The 17,562-nt window shown below is 38.8% G+C and overlaps 1 protein-coding gene across 2 annotated transcripts in view; it reads left to right on the forward strand.

Moving 5' to 3' along the window:
* LOC5565389 (leucine-rich repeat-containing G-protein coupled receptor 5) overlaps positions 1-17,562 on the forward strand; it is a 563,747-nt gene that overhangs the window by 472,606 nt on the left and 73,579 nt on the right. For both annotated transcript variants that reach the window (XM_001649692.3, XM_021845321.1), the window contains 3 exons: positions 13,049-13,120; positions 14,476-14,619; positions 14,759-14,902. In XM_001649692.3, the coding sequence (XP_001649742.3) occupies positions 13,049-13,120; positions 14,476-14,619; positions 14,759-14,902 (360 nt within the window). The remainder of the gene's footprint in view (positions 1-13,048; positions 13,121-14,475; positions 14,620-14,758; positions 14,903-17,562) is intronic.

Raw genomic sequence — 17,562 nt, forward strand, 5'->3', positions numbered from 1 at the left:
CGGGGGGTGGTAAAAAAATCGGTCGTAAAAAAAATCCGAGTTATAATTATGTTGTTGAATAATGCAACGTCTAGATGCGGAAATACTGATTCGAGATCTTCGGCAAAGTTGAAGCCTGGGTTGAGAACTTTCCAAAATGGCCGTTCAAGTTTTCATATTTTGGTAAAAGATGGCAACACTGCTCGATTGTTATCAAAAGAGCCAATTTTATGGGGGTATGATTTGCGAATACCAAAAAAATTTAAAGATAACGATACCGAAAGTCGAAGGAAGTGTTGCGTGCCATACAATCGGCTGAATCACAAATAATCATGTGGCTGGCAACACTGTTTAAGAAGAATAAAGAAAAGATCATAACCATCAAACTTGAGCGGAACAGAAAAATATAATGCTTAGCAACATAGCAATACTCTTCAACTGTAATCCAGTTTTTCATGAAGGGTTCACATTTTTTTCGTTGCGCCACCAGGCAAGTGTGCATGCAACTATTGTTTTGCGGATATCTCAGGATCCTGACCACTTAGAAAGATGGCGTCTTCGGCAAAGTTGTTCAGTAGCTCAAGGACTATCATTATTCTAGCCAAGAGATTCAAAATTATGCCACCAGGCGGCACTTGTGAGCATGAAACATTTGTTTGCGGATATCTTAGGATCCTGGCCACTTAGAAAGATGGCGCCTTCGGCAGAGTTGCTCAGTAGCTCAAGCGTTATGATTATAAAAGTTATGAGATTCGAAATTTTGCCACCAGGCGGCACTAGTGAGCATAGAACTTTTATTTTGCGGATAGCTCAGGATCCTGACCATTTAGAAAGATGGCGCCTTCGGCAAAGTTATTCATTAGCTCAAGGACTATCATTATAAATGCTATGAGGTTCAAAATTTTGCCACCAGGCGGCGCTAGTGAGCATGAAACTTTTGTTTTTTGGATATCTCAGGATCCTGGCCACTCAAAAAGATGGTGCCTTCGGCAAAGTTGTTCAGTAGCTCAAGCGCTACACTGAAAATAATCCACACGTTTGATCCTAATTATTGTCAACGTGGATCTGTCGTGTCGAATGGCAAGGTCAAATGACGTATAAAACTTGTGATTCTGTGAAGGATTGACTTAGGTTCGATAGCAAAGTCTTTTACACATGATTTGAACGTTTTTTACAATGGCGATATCCATCACTAAGAACAAGTTTTCCTATTATAACAAGGTCTCACATTTGCCGTTCATGCGTGACAGGACATGTTAAATTTGGAGAAACCGGGTGCCCGTAATGGGTTTCTGGAATCAGAAAATCAAGCAATAAAATTTTGAAATGATTCTGAACCTTCCTCCCTGGTATAGTGCCAATGAGTTACATAGAAAATCCAATGTTGAAACATTGGAACAAATGTCAAATAAAATAATTAATAAAATCAGGTAGATGAAAAAACCGAATTCAGTACTATACCATTTAATTCCACTAGAGTTTGTATCCTTTGACAGATACGCGAATCTCGACCTCAACTGTAAGGCCGTCTTCAGTGTCGTGTACTAGACTCGACTAAGTCTAGATACAAACTCTAGTAGAATTGAATGGTATAGTACTTAATTCGATTTTTTCATCTATTTATAGGTATTCTACTAAACAGCTCGAAGGTTTATTATCAATAATTTCAGGCAAAAATCGTTACAATCTTCTATTGCCATGATTTATGCGTTCTATGTTTAGGTTAAGTTAGGTTAAGTATATTCAAAGCGTTTTTTTTTTTCTCTTATAAGCAGGTGAAATCAACTCACCTGTAAACAATCTGAACTGCTACGGCAAATGAAATGTAATATGTTGTTAACAAAATGTTAATAAAATCTTAAATTTATTTTACCAAATTAGGATGATAGTGTTGTCTAATAACACAGAACACCTAGATATAAGAAATGCATGTAATGTTTGGAATGATACTAATGAAGAAATCATAAAAATAAAATAAAAATCAAGCAATCGCTAATAAATCCTACTGCAAAGTTTACGATAAATTGTAAATTTACGTGTTTTAAATTTGAATTTGGAGCCGATAGCGACTGGTTTTACACCATCGTTTGATGAGTTTTACAATTAGTGAAAATTCACGTGTGAAACACATTGATCCAACTTGTAGAATGTTTTCAGTGTATCATTGTAAACGTTATAAGATTTAAAATTTTGCCACCAGGCGGCGCAAGTGAGCATGATTTTTTTTGCGAATATCTCAGGATTCTGACCACTTAGAAAAATGGCGTCTTCGGCAAAATTGTCCAGTAGGTCAAGCGCTATCATTATAAAAGCCATGAGATTGAAAATGTTGCCACCAGGTGGCGCTAGTGAGTATGAAACTTTCGTTCTGCGGATATCTCAGGATCCTGACCACTAAGAAAGATGGAGTCTTCGGTAAACTTGTTGAGTAGCTCAACTTTGCCCAAGACGCCATGTCTATGTAGTCAGGATCCTAATATATCCGCAAAACAAAAGTTTCATGCTCACTAGCGCCGCCTGGTGGCAAAATTTTGAAACTTATAGCTTTTATAATGATAGCGCTTGAGCTACTGAACAACTTTGCCGAAGACGCCATCTTTCTAAATGGCCAGGATCCTGAGATATCCGCAAAACAAAATTTTCATGCTCACTAGCGCCGCCTGGTGGCAATATTTTGAACATCATAGCGTTTATAATGATAGTTCTTGAGATACTGAACAACTTGGTGAAAGACGCCAGCTCTCTAAGCGGTCAGGATCCTGAGCTATCCACAAAACAAAAGTTCTATGCTCACTAGCGCCGCCTGGTGGCGGAATTTTGAATCTCAACTTTGCCGAAGACGCCATCTCTAAGCGGTCAGGATCCTGAGATATCCGCAAAACAAAAGTTTCATGCTCACTAGCGCCGCCTGGTGGCGGAATTTTGAACCTCATAGCGTTTATAATGATAGTCCTTGAGCTACCGAAAAACTTTGCCGAAGACGCCATCTTTCTATGTGGCCAGGATCCTGAGCTATCCGCAAAACAACATTTTCATCTACCGAAAAGCTAAACATTACATATAATTTGCAATTGGATTAGATGGACAAATTGATGTGAAGATTTGCGAAAAAGTTACACGTCTTCTCAGTGAGAATCGAACTCACGACTCCCCGATCTCTAGTTGGGGCGCGTTAACCACTACGCCATGAGAGGACTCATGAACGCAGAAGTTAACCTGAATTCGATTTCAGCTCAATAATCACGTGGTCCTCTTTCGCAAAGTGCACCTCTTTCGGAAGAATTAGATGCCCATCCAAACACAACGCTTTCTATATATATCCAATGCCTAGCCCGAGAGCGCATTGTTTTTTTTAGATATAGGAATAGCACACTACACTAGCCAGCAACTGCGCTGGCTGAGGTTTCTATTGTGTGGGCTTCCAATGGGTCGCGACGTTCTCAAACGACCGGTTACGGAACATGAGTCCGTAATGCGCTCTCGGGCTAGGCATTGGATATATATAGAAAGCGTTGTGTTTGGATGGGCATCTAATTCTTCCGAAAGAGGTGCACTTTGCGAAAGAGGACCACGTGATTATTGAGCTGAAATCGAATTCAGGTTAACTTCTGCGTTCATGAGTCCTCTCATGGCGTAGTGGTTAACGCGCCCCAACTAGAGATCGGGGAGTCGTGAGTTCGATTCTCACTGAGAAGACGTGTAACTTTTTCGCAAATCTTCACATCAATTTGTCCATCTAATCCAATTGCAAATTATATGTAATGTTTAGCTTTTCGGTAGTTGTTAAACTTCCACTCGGCTGGTTGGCCGTAAACCACGATTCATAATTAAAACAAGTATTTATCGAGCAACGGACTCATGTTCCGTAACCGGTCGTTTGAGAACGTCGCGACCCATTGGAAGCCCACACAATAGAAACCTCAGCCAGCGCAGTTGCTGGCTAGTGTAGTGTGCTATTCCTATATCTAAAAAAAACAATGCGCTCTCGGGCTAGGCATTGGATATATATAGAAAGCGTTGTGTTTGGATGGGCATCTAATTCTTCCGAAAGAGGTGCACTTTGCGAAAGAGGACCACGTGATTATTGAGCTGAAATCGAATTCAGGTTAACTTCTGCGTTCATGAGTCCTCTCATGGCGTAGTGGTTAACGCGCCCCAACTAGAGATCGGGGAGTCGTGAGTTCGATTCTCACTGAGAAGACGTGTAACTTTTTCGCAAATCTTCACATCAATTTGTCCATCTAATCCAATTGCAAATTATATGTAATGTTTAGCTTTTCGGTAGTTGTTAAACTTCCACTCGGCTGGTTGGCCGTAAACCACGATTCATAATTAAAACAAGTATTTATCGAGCAACGGACTCATGTTCCGTAACCGGTCGTTTGAGAACGTCGCGACCCATTGGAAGCCCACACAATAGAAACCTCAGCCAGCGCAGTTGCTGGCTAGTGTAGTGTGCTATTCCTATATCTAAAAAAAACAATGCGCTCTCGGGCTAGGCATTGGATATATATAGAAAGCGTTGTGTTTGGATGGGCATCTAATTCTTCCGAAAGAGGTGCACTTTGCGAAAGAGGACCACGTGATTATTGAGCTGAAATCGAATTCAGGTTAACTTCTGCGTTCATGAGTCCTCTCATGGCGTAGTGGTTAACGCGCCCCAACTAGAGATCGGGGAGTCGTGAGTTCGATTCTCACTGAGAAGACGTGTAACTTTTTCGCAAATCTTCACATCAATTTGTCCATCTAATCCAATTGCAAATTATATGTAATGTTTAGCTTTTCGGTAGTTGTTAAACTTCCACTCGGCTGGTTGGCCGTAAACCACGATTCATAATTAAAACAAGTAACATTTTCATGCTCACTAGCGCTGTCTGGTGGCAAAATTTTGAACCTCATAGCGTTTATAATGATAGTCCTTGAGCTACTGAACAACTTTGCCGAAGGCGCCATCGTTCTAAATGGCCAGGATCCTAAGATATCCGCAAAACAAAAAAATCATGCTCACTAACACCGTCTGGTGACAAAATTTTGAACCTCATACTGTTTATAATGATAGTCCTTGAGCTACTGAACAACTTTGCCGAAGACGCCATCTTTCTTAATGGCCAGGATCGTGAGCTATCCGCAAAACAAATGTTTCATGCTCACTAGCGCCGCCTGGTGGTAATATTTTGAACCTCATAGCGTTTATAATGATAGTCCTTGAGCTACTGAACAACTTTGCCGAAGACACCATCTTTCTAAGTGGTCAGGATCCTGAGCTATCCAGAAAACAAATATTATATGCTCACTAGCGCCGTCTGGTGGCAAAATCTCGATTCTCTTGGCTAGAATTATGATAGTCCTTGAGCTACTGAACAACTTAGTCGAAGACGCCATCTTTCTAAGTGGCCAGGATCGTGAGATATCCGCAAAACAAAATTTTTATGCTCACTAGCGCTGCCTGGTGGCAAAATTTTGAACCTCATAGCGTTTATAATGATAGTTCTTGAGCTACTGAACAACTTTGCCGAAGACGCCATCTTTCTAAGTGACCAGGATCCTGAGATATCTGCAAAACAAAAGTTTCATACTCACTAGCGCCGCCTGGTGGCAAAATTTCGAATCTCATAGCGTTTATAATGATAGTCCTTGAGCTACAGAACAACTTTGTCGAAGACGTCATCTTTCTAAATGGCTAGGATCCTGAGATATCCTCAAAACAAAAGTTTCATGCTCACTAGCGCCGCCTGGTGGCAAAATTTTAAATCTCATAACGTTTATAATGATAGTCCTTGAGCTACTGAACAACTTTTCCGAAGACGCCATCTTTCTAAGTGGCCAGGATCCTAAGGTATCCAAAAAACAAAAGTTTCATGCTCACTAGCGCCGCCTGGTGGCAAAATTTTGAATCTCATAGCGTTTATAATGATAGTCCTTGAGCTACTGAACAACTTTGCCGAAGACGTCATCTTTCTTAATGGCCAGGATCGTGAGCTATCCGCAAAACAAATGTTTCATGCTCACTAGCACCGCCTGGTGGCAATATTTTGAACCTCATAGCGTTTATAATGATAGTCCTTGAGCTACTGAACAACTTTTCCGAAGACGCCATCTTTCTAAGTGGCCAGGATCCTAAGGTATCCAAAAAACAAAAGTTTCATGCTCACTAGCGCCGCCTGGTGGCAATATTTTGAGCCTCATAGCGTTTATAATGATAGTCCTTGAGCTACTGAACAACTTTGCCGAAGACACCATCTTTCTAAGTGGTCAAAATCCTGAGCTATCCGGAAAACAAAAATTATATGCTCACTAGCGCCGCCTGGTGGCAAAATCTCGAATCTCTTGGCTAGAATTATGATGGTCCTTGAGCTACTGAACAACTTTGTCGAAGACGCCATCTTTCTATGTGGTCAGGATCCTGAGATATCCGCAAAACAAAATTTTTATGCTCACTAGCGCTGCCTGGTGGTAAAATTTTGAACCTCATAGCGTTTATAATGATAGTCCTTGAGCTACTGAACAATTTTGCCGAAGGCGCCATTTTTCTAAGTGGCCAGGATCCTGAGACATACGCAAAACAAAAGTTTCATGCTCACTAGCGCCGCCTGTTGGCAAAATTTTGAATCTCATAGCGTTTATAAAGATAGCCCTTGAGCTACTGAACAACTTTGCCGAAGACGCCATCCTTCTAAGTGGCCAGGATCCTGAGATATCCGCAAAACAAAAGTTTCATGCTCACTAGCGCCGCCTAGTGGCAGAATTCCGCAATTCAATGACCACCATATGTTAGCCCTTGAACTACTGAACAATTTTGCTGAACATCATGATCCTCTATTTTGAATAGTTTTTAAGATAATGATTGTATATAAAAACGGTCGTTAATCTGAATTTCGGTCGTAAAAAAGTGGTCGGAAAAAGAACCGTCGGTAAAAAAAACGGTCGTAAAAAGAGGTTGGAGTGTATAAGTGTATAAGGAACATACATCGGTCTAATAACTGGTCACTGCCCAAGCAGATACCACTTATACAAGATCGGTGTCGTCCAAAACACAAATTGCCGTTTCTGTGACGAGACGGACGAAACCTCACAACACCTTCTCTGCTCTTGCAGTGCACACATCCATCGTAGGTTCAAAATATTTGGCAAGCACTACTTACAGCCAGCTGATATTTGGAACGCATCCCCCAGGGAGGTGGTTAGCTTTATTAGGCTGATCACGCCAGATTGGGGGAACTACAACACTGCAACCTAGGACTTCTGCCCATCAATGGCAGATGGTTCAAAGTTCAGTCAAATGCGCAAAGTATTCCGGAGGCACATCTGCTACTGGAAAACATTGTGTACATAGAGTAATAGGGTATATCACAATAGTCCTAAAAAATGGACGCAGTGATCCCACACCCGACAGAAGAAGAGATTAGGTACCGTGGGGGAAGTGTAGCAGTGGGGTAAGTGGATCATTTGTCCGTAATAAGCATAAATACTTGAATATTTCGAATGTTTTCACACCTTTGCTTCATTTTAGGTTATATTCTCACGTACACACTGATACTACTGCAAAACTGATACTACACGTGCACTAACACAAGCAAACTTGTTGACTTCAAAAATCAACTTATTTTAAAGTTGTTTTCTGTCGACAAAAAGATCGTTGTATCTCTGCCTAAAATCGAATACCATTAGTTTTTTCAACACATGGTGAACATACCAGTTCTAGTTGTATAAATCACAATAAAAAAAAATGTAATTTTTGTAAATAAATACAGATACATTGGTCATGGTACACTTACCCGCACTTTTAAATGGGATGGGGTAAGTGGATCAAGTATTGTTATCAAATATTGGCAGACTACTTACGCGGATTTTAATAAGTTTTAGTGTCATCAAGCATTGTTTTCATTTTACATTTTTCATTCCTAGCTTGAATTTTCCAAATTGACCTGAGAAAATTTTAATTAATCCACCTAAAAGAGTTGTCAGTCTTTCTAGTATAAAAAAAAATTAAAATTGAATAATTCAAACAACATTTTTCGTGGTTTATCTAAGCTGAAATGCAAAGAAGCAAAATATACAAATTCTCCAACTGAAAGCATACTATCGTACGTTATTTGACCATATTGATTGTTTTGGACAGAAGATAAAAATATTAGCATATATAACAATATGCCAATAAAATAAAAAGATTTCAGTATGTTAAATAAAAGTAAATGTAATTATTATTTTTCAACTACGAGTGTCTTTCAAAATCATCGTTAGGAATAATCGTCAATCCTTCCGTATAACTCAGGTGTAAAAAATGGTTGAATTTTCTCCAAAATATTCTGGTTACAGTGTTTGGTTTTGTTCGAATAAGTATAAACTAATGTACAAATATTTATCATAATAGTTTAATAATATAAAGATTTTTTAATTTTGAAGCCATCAAAATGTACAGCATAGCACTTATAACAAGAATGACTGTAATATCATTTTTACTATAAATGATTACATCAGATTTGTATTGAGAATAGAGTTTTTTTTATAGGTGATCCACTTACCCCACCATGGTGGAGTAAGTGGATCATTTGGCGCAAATCTTCAAGTCCCTCATACTCAATACATAGCAATCAGAAAAAATTGAAACAAATAACGATTCGAAGTATATTAGTTCCTCATTTGTTATCCACAGGAAAACAGTTAGGATAACATTATTCACGTTAGCTGAAATTAACTATGAAGTTGACTTTTGATTTTCCTGTATCCACTTACCCCACGGTACCTTATACAAACGAGGTAAAAAACTAGGGTTTTTATTCAAAACAAATTTAGTGTATTTTTGTATTTCTATTATTACTCAAAAATGTTCTCTAGACTATTGCAATCAAATAAATGTTGAAAAACTGATTTGCTGTTGCTTTGAGTTTTAGTTCATAGGCAGTTAAATGAAAAGGGTATTTCTCTGTTTTTTTCAGTAATTTAAACCTTGAGTGTAAACATAAATTTATATATCAGGTCAAGCATGTTCTCTGCAATTCTACAAGCAAATGTGTTTAAAAATGTCAAAAAAGTTTCATTGAATAACACGTCCTTTTTAAGAGATAAAACTGATCTAGATGATTTATAAGTTAGGGGTCATGCACAAATTACGTCACGCTCCGAGGTTGGGGAGGTTGTCAAGCCAAGCGTGACAAGCCTTACAAAAATTTCGGAGAACTCATACAAAAAACGTGACAAAGGAGGGGGGGGGGTCAAAAAAGTTGAAATTTAGCGTGACATAATTTGTGTACCATCCCTTATCTAGATCAAATCCAAAGGGATCAAAATGTAGTGCACCTTATTAAAAAAAAACATGTCGAAAATTCCAAACCCCTTGCATGCATATCAGGAGCACTGAATGTTTTGACATGCGAAATCAGCGATCTACACAAATATGCCCCGTAAGGGATGCTCGAAATATTTGTTGTCTTAATATGCACTATATGTCTAGTCATCTAGAATCACTCGGGTTTGGAAAACCTTAAATTATAGCAATTGCGGTAAAAACTGACATTATTCTCATGGCGCTTTAGTGTATAAGTGCGAAAAAATATTATATGTTTAATTGCTCTAGGGGAAATTTGAACGTCCCTAGGAACATTTTTTCCCTATGGAATATGGACATGAGATACGTGAAAGAATTTTGAAATCGGTTGAACCGTTGTTGATATTTGATCCCCGGGCTCCTAGTGTTAATGTCTGTTATGGAAAACTTACATTATGGTAATCGTTCATTATAGCATACGTCTGTTATGCCTAACATAATTATGACAATTGTCTATATGTCAACTATCCGTACACAGAAAGCTAAATCCATGTTAATTTCAGCGTAAAATCATGCACATGAAGGGAATGCCAGATGTGTCGCAAATTCACACGTCATATCGTGTAAAATTACAATAACATCATGTAAGTTTCCGCTATACATCGTGTAATCTAGCATGGGCTCTAACCGGTTACATGATAATTCGCATAAATTAACATGATGTTGATGTAAGTTTACACGATGTGTCATGTAAATTTGCGACAAATCTGGCATTCCTTTTATGTGCATGATTTTACGCTAAAATTTACATGGTTTTTCTTTCTGTGTAAGGGTAACTTATGCCTATTGTTCCGTCTCTATTTTAAAACACATAACGTTACAAAAAATACGCAACAAATTTTGATATATTTTAATTATAATTGGAACATGGTGTAAGCATCCTTTATTATATTATCTAAATTATAACAAAGAATGTTGTGATAACGGTTTAGTACATGTCCAGTAGGCCGTCCCTTATTTTTCGAAAATGCGAAATGTTATAAGTTCGTCATTGTAAAATGCTCATTTTGGTAAGAAAAAAATCAGGTAAAAATTTGAAGTCCGTACGTGGACGCTAAGTGGTCCCCCAACGGCCCTGAAAGTATTAGGCGTAGATGACCCCGTGCGCAAAATCGAGCTCGCTGCTCTGGTGCACGCAGCATGAGTACGAAAAGCCACCCGTAACAAATTGTCCTGCGCGCATTGATAATCAGCATAGCAGATTGTTTTCTTTGGGATTTTTCAAATATTACGTAACGCAAAATTTTCCAATTTTAGACCCCCTCCCTCCCCCACATAACAGCCTTTGTATGAAAAATTTAGAATTTTTGTAAGGACCATAACACTACGGAAGACCCCCATCCTCCTGTCGCGTTACGTAATATTTGAACGATCCCTTTGTAGTTATAAATTTTATGTCAGCGTGCTGTGTTATAAAGATATCCAAAGTATTAAATATTATTCTACTTAAAATTCTATGCTGATAATCAATTTGTTACTTGTGGCTTTTCGTACTCATGTTGCGTACACTAAAGCAGCGAACTCGATTTGGCGCACGGGGGTCATCTACACATAATACCTTCAAGGTCGTTGGGGGACCACTTAGCGTCGACGTACGGACTTCAAATTTTTACCTGATTTTTTTCTTACCAAAATGAACACTTTACAATGACGAACTTATAACATTTCGCATTTTCGAAAAATAAGGGACGGCCTAATGTCCAGGTCCAAAACTTGGTGATGGATTGTTTTTATAAAATCAATGTTAAAACCTTTTTTGTGTCAGTCGTTAACTAAAAATCTAATTGAGCCCTAATTTAATTTTATCCACAGCGGTGTTTGAGCGGGACGGCTTAACTCGGGATTCTTTTCTGAACAAGAGTCACTTCCTTGATAATAGCGTTTATGGGTACTGGGTTTACTAGAAATAAATATACCATAAATCTTAGTTCAACACACATCATTTTTTAAATTTTTATTGAATTGGGACAACACTGTCCTTGTTGCAAGTGGTATTATTATTACTTACAAGATTCCCTATAGGAAATTTTCCACAAAATTCCGTTCACGGTTCCGTAGAGATAGAGCTAGTACCGGTGTATATTATCGTGAGCTAAAGTTGCATCGGTTCCACGCGCTTGGTAGGCCCTGCACCTTTTTTTAAGGCAGATGTTTTTACTCTAATGTGTGGAGTTCAATCAGCACGTACCCAGACAACCAAAATGTACGTATAACGAAATCACCTGGAGGCTTTGTATGTGAAAAATGTCACTCATAAGATGTCGCGACAAGGCCTTCTACATATAAAAGTGGAGGCGATATGCGTGCATATATTATGTGATGAATAACAACATACAATACGAGTGAATAAATATTCTACCGAACTAACCTGTGATCTTATGCGACTTAACTTATGATAACAAATGTTGATTTGACAGCTGCTACGGATTGATTCGACTTACTTTGTACGAGTGTACAGGACGAAACAAAATGTACAAATCAAGTCAGAAAAGAAGTGTTTTATGCGAGGAAGCTCATCAATCTGACGAGTTTATTCACGGTGTTTTGCGGGTTTGATGTAATTAGTATGAATAAACGAGTTGTAACGTGAACTTTCATGCAATTTCTGGTTGTCTGGGTAATGGGTGAAGTAATGTTCTTCTGTTCAGATAGTCAGTATGCTATCAAAGTTCTTCTTCTTCTTTTTCTTGTCATTAACGTCCCCACTGGGACAGAGCAGGCTACTCAGCATACTGTTCTAAGAGCACTTCCACAGTTCTAAACTGAGTGCTTTTTTGCCTATGTTGCCATTTTTGCATTCGTATATCGTGTGGCAGGTACGATGATACTCTATGCCCAAGAATGTCAAGGAAATTTCCTTTACGAAAAGATCCTGGACCGACCGGGAATCGAACCCAGACACCTTCAGCATGGCTTTGCTTTGTAGCCGCGGACTCTAACCACTCGGCTAAGGAAGACCCCTATTAAAGCTCTTCCTTCGGCCAATTCCAGGTCGAGGTTAGTTATCGTATGCCGAACTGAAATTGAGGACTATTTTGATTATCTTGCATGCCTGGAAATGAATTTACTGATATGTTAGCGCACACTTCATTGAAAGCTAGTCCAATTTCGAAATGCGGAGTGAAGTCTCATATCACTTTTTCAACTGATCACAAACAATGCTGAGATAGTTTGGCGTCATGTTGTCAAACAAATTGTACATTTCTGAGCCATCTCCAGGGGTGGAAACGTATTACCAAAACTGTCAAAACAGAACGGCAGTCTTTTGGTCAGAGCGTTGTCTTCGTCCGATTGTTTTGACACTTAAACGACATTGAGAGAATGCTAGGCAGGCAAAACTCGGTTATGGAGCATTAACATAATTATGATACATCCAACTGCGAAGTAAATTAAGCAACACATGAAGCAGAATATAGAAAAACAATTATCTGACCATAACCACAAGCTTCCTCATTTCACATATGTTACGATATCCTTAATCGTACAGTAAATACGCATCACACCCCACCACCAACGAAGCTTCGGTATTTAGGTCAGATCAATTATAACCATTCGTTGAGTGCTATTCCAATCGAACCCATAAATTAGTTCCATAATCGGCTGAGTTATGAACAAATGATGATTAGGCACATTTCCGTGCTCTTACTAATCTAGAGATCTGCCCGTTGTCGAAATATCCGCATTACTCCACCCTTGACCCAAAACACTAAACGTTTTTCCGTTTTGCTTACTTTTCCATTGCAGGGACATCAGCAGCAACAACATCTCTAGTCTACCAAATAAATCGTTCGATATGCTGCCAAATCTGGAGGAACTGTAAGTATCACCCCTTCGCCCTCATAGATACAAGCAGAACTTGTGTCTGATTGCGCTCCGGCTCGTCCGAGATTGGATAAATTTCCGACATCGATTAATCAATTTCATTCCTGGTAAAGTGGTGCCGGTCTTTGCGTTGGGATTATTTCTCCCGAGAGCTATTCATGATCGAGGCAAAACATCCTCCGGATGAAACTATTGGGACACGTTGATCACAAAAATATTTTTGTAATTAAAACTTTTTCACTTTGCTCGGTCGGTCAGCTGTAAATATTTTCATCAAATCTGCTTTCGTAAGAAAAGTCCGAGAAAAAGCCACTGATTGCCGGGTGGCACGTTTTCGTTTCCTTTCTTTCCCGGAAAATTCATGGGTTTTGATTCGTTTGAAGCTGGCGGAATTCATAATGGTTGCATAAGCGAAACCGAGGAAAAGTCTTATTTTTGCAAACTGCTGTATCAAAACCGAGTCACGCGCCATGGTTTAATAACGTTTTGGCAGAAACTCAACTTCTTTTTCAAGGAATAAGTAGAGATCTAATTGGTTTCCAAAACCTCCACAGCAGACTTTCGCTGTACAGATGTGTAAGAAATTTTCATACTATGTACTGACAATCCAGTACTTGAACTTTCGATTGATAACACTTTGAAGTACTGTTGTACGTTTTTCTAACATTAAAAAAGTATTTAATTGATTTTAATTTCTGACTGCGAACTTTTTTTTCAGATTTTTTGTAATACGTACAGTTTTTGGATTGTTACAGTTGTTCATATTTTCATGGAAATTTTACTGTTTTGTTTCACAATAGTTGATTCCATCTACTTATCGAATTCTAGGATACGATTAAAGCATTTCAAGATATATTTATTGTAAATAAAAATAAATTAGCTCATTCAAATTCTATAGATTTTCGTTTCCACAAAACACCATTTGTTATATTATTGCAATGGACATTTGTTATATTATTGCAATGGACATTTTCAAAAATATTTGTTTTACTTACGTATTTTGTATACTGTTCATCTTACCACCAACAGCTGTTCATTTTACCCACATAGTGCAGGTTAAATGAACAATTTCATTTTTTATATGGGCAAATTCAGCTATTTTAGTCTAAATTCGTGAAGCTGTTTCAGATAACATCCCCATTTTTGATTTCTATTAAACAGAAGATGACAACCTTAAGGTGTTCATTCTACCACCCCTTCTCCTAATAAAAAAAAATGAATAAATCTACTACGTCATTTTGCTATATTTTATTACATTATGTTATAATTTCAAAACAATGTATATTCGTACAATTTGAGCGCGAGCGCAGTTTTTTTCAATAAACCTTCATATTCTATTTTACTTCCAGAATCCTCTCCCACAACAAGATAGAGCACATCGACAGTGAGGCATTCTTCGGTCTGTCTAATCTAAAGAAGCTGGTGCTCCAAAACTGCGGCCTCGTACGGATACCAGCGGAAGCGCTGCGTCGAGTTCGCACCATCTCATCCCTGTAAGTATGGCATATCAACCGACCCCTAAAATGTAACATCAACCCTTTCTTAGAAACGGGTCCACCCTTATTGGGCCACCGCAATTTCGATTCAAATTTAATTCGATCTTTGATTTGTTTTGCTTCGGATCTCTTACAGGCAGTTGGACAGCAATCTGATAGCCGGGGTGGAAAACGTAACCTTTCGTGGGTTCAACTATCTGAAGAGTTTGAGACTGGAAGGCAATCTGCTGCAACGGGTCCCGACGGAGGCGTTGATCGGATTGAGATCATTAGAAGCTTTGTAAGTACTGTCGACGTAGGACTACCTAAATGATGGATTCGGTTTTTGCTTAGAGTTAAAGTAAGTGAATATCCAGTTTCTAGAAATGAGGTTATTTTCAATTGTTTGCCCATTTTAAAGCTAAATAACCGTATTATAAAGATTTCAAGTAAACGGATGGATCGGGTGTAGTGGTAAGAACACACTCGTCTCACGCCGAGGACCTGTGATCCAATCATATCCCCGAGATAGTCACTTATACATAAGCATAAGCATAGATGACCGTACAATTCGTAGTTGCTTCTCCGTGATTGACCAGAACAATCGAAGTTGCACAGAGATTTAATAAATGGAGCTTGGAATAAGCTTACCATTTCCAATGTACACACATCGAGAGTTCAGATTTTATAAGTCAATAACGGCGCAGGCCACGTCCTTACGATCATCGGGAAAGGGAAGGAATGTTAGTTCGACAGCCGTTGTTACTAGAGACCGAGATCACCTCTGCACCTCCACAGTTGTCATAGAAAGGATATTGGGCTAGTGGGATAAGGTACAGATCTGGGAGTCACCAATGTTTGGTGATGCGATCCATGATATAATCATGCCTAACCGGATTCGCGAAATAATTCGATAATCTCATTGAACGCCGAACAAGAGTTCGTCACTCGCCCACGCAGGAGCAAGCGACGCGATCAATAGATCAAACATTACTAACGGATCGAGCAGTTTTTCACTACTGTTGTACTAACGACGCGCGACAAGTTTGATCCTGCCCTCATCACCCGCCCCCGCAGGAGCAAGCGTCAAGGTTGAAGGATCAAATACTACTCGATCCCCGGGATAGTAACATATGACTTTAAAAGTTATAGTGACGTTTTTCTTCGAAAAGGGTAAAAAATCTCGTTAATAAAGATAAAAAAGAAATCGCTCGCAATAGCAAATTCTTCCACAGTGCTCATTTATCTTCTGAACAGGCAACATTGCTGCATCTGGTGTGAAAGATAGCACTCTCAAATCATGGCTGCTATGTTTTACTGCAGGTATCCAGTGATGCCTGCAGATCAGTTCAATTATTATAGCCAAAGTTTTTTTGACTCATATAAAATCAATAGCTAATTACTGATGGGTCCGATTTGAAAACGGTCTTCAGCAAACTTGTAACTGATGAATGTATCTTACATTATCAACGTTACTCTAATCCTCAAGAACACATGGGCAAACACTATGACCGATTGAATGATTTGCTTGCTTTTTCCATAGTAATTCCCATATAAACTTTGAAGGGCATGTGCATTCTCAATTTTCATCCGTATGAGCTCAAATTTTGGGAGGACACTCAGAATTTGATCTTGAATCGAATGAGCGGTGTGGAGCGAAAACGATTTTTTGAACCAATCTATTATGCATGTTGTTTACGATCTGATATGTCAGAATTCTATGCAAAACATATGCTTTATGCTCTGCCGTTATACGCATAATAGTCCCATGTTCCAAAATATGCAATCGAGAAAAACGCGTTTTAAGATTTAACACATTTAGGCCTCATATTGACCAGGTGTGTGGTAAATTGAATTGAAATCTTCACAATAGTATAAATAATAGCGTGTTTATTAGAGTCAAGAGTTTGTATTATGGAATAACGTAAATTTGGCTACGAAATTCAAAGTGGGACTGTTATGCCTAGAAATACGGGTTTTTTTGTGAATTTCTACGCATAACAGTCCCACTGAGAGTAGTAACCAATTATGTGCTAAGCATACTGCTGTGGATGACCGTTTTTACGTATAGATTGTACCGAATGTAGAGGACGTATATCCTCAAGACTATGTTAAGGCACCTAATGAAGGCTCAAGTGACATGTGCCAAACGGAGCCACGTGTGGGGAAGAGAAAAAAGATTTTACAGCTTGTGATGGAAAGCAAAGTTTTCTATATGTGTGATAGTGAGAAAATGTATGAGTTAGTGAAAGAAAGAGTGGATGAGTAAGTAAGAGAGTTTATAAGATGTAATTAATTCCTTAATCGACTCTTCCTGGGGACGGACCTGGTGTAGTGGTTAGAACACTCGCCTCTCACGCCGAGGACCTGGGATCGAATCCCATCCCCGACATAGTTACTTATGACGTAAAAAGTTATAGTGACGACTTCCTTCGGAAGGGAAGTAAAGCCGTTGGTCCCGAGATGAACTAGCCCAGGGCTAAAAATCTCGTTAATAAAGTCATACCTACCGACTCTTCCAGCTGCAGGCTTGACAGAAAATCATCTGCGAATACAAGGTTATTCTGCCGAGTAAATATTTAACTCAAAATTCACGACACAAATCTTCACACGATTTGACTTTTTTTTGACTTTGTTTGCAATACATATCATGATACGTTTGATACATCGCAAATTAAGTTTTAGAACCACCAACATATTTGCAACTTGCACCGAAGAGCCAACTATGCGGAATAACCCAGTATGTGGCCAGGTCATCCTATTCTTCTTTTGACTTGACTTTGACTTCTTCTTGACTTCATCAAGTTTGATATGTCGCAAGATAGGTCTCAAGACCGCCAATATAATGGCTACTTCTTCTGGGGAACAGGGTATCCAAACCAACCTGGCATGTTAACAAGTCATCCAGGAACCTTTGAATTACCCTTCTTTAGCCTTGATTTGTGAATTTATGAAGTTTGA

Source organism: Aedes aegypti, chromosome 2, assembly GCF_002204515.2.
Source record: "Aedes aegypti strain LVP_AGWG chromosome 2, AaegL5.0 Primary Assembly, whole genome shotgun sequence".
NCBI lineage: Eukaryota > Metazoa > Arthropoda > Insecta > Diptera > Culicidae > Aedes > Aedes aegypti.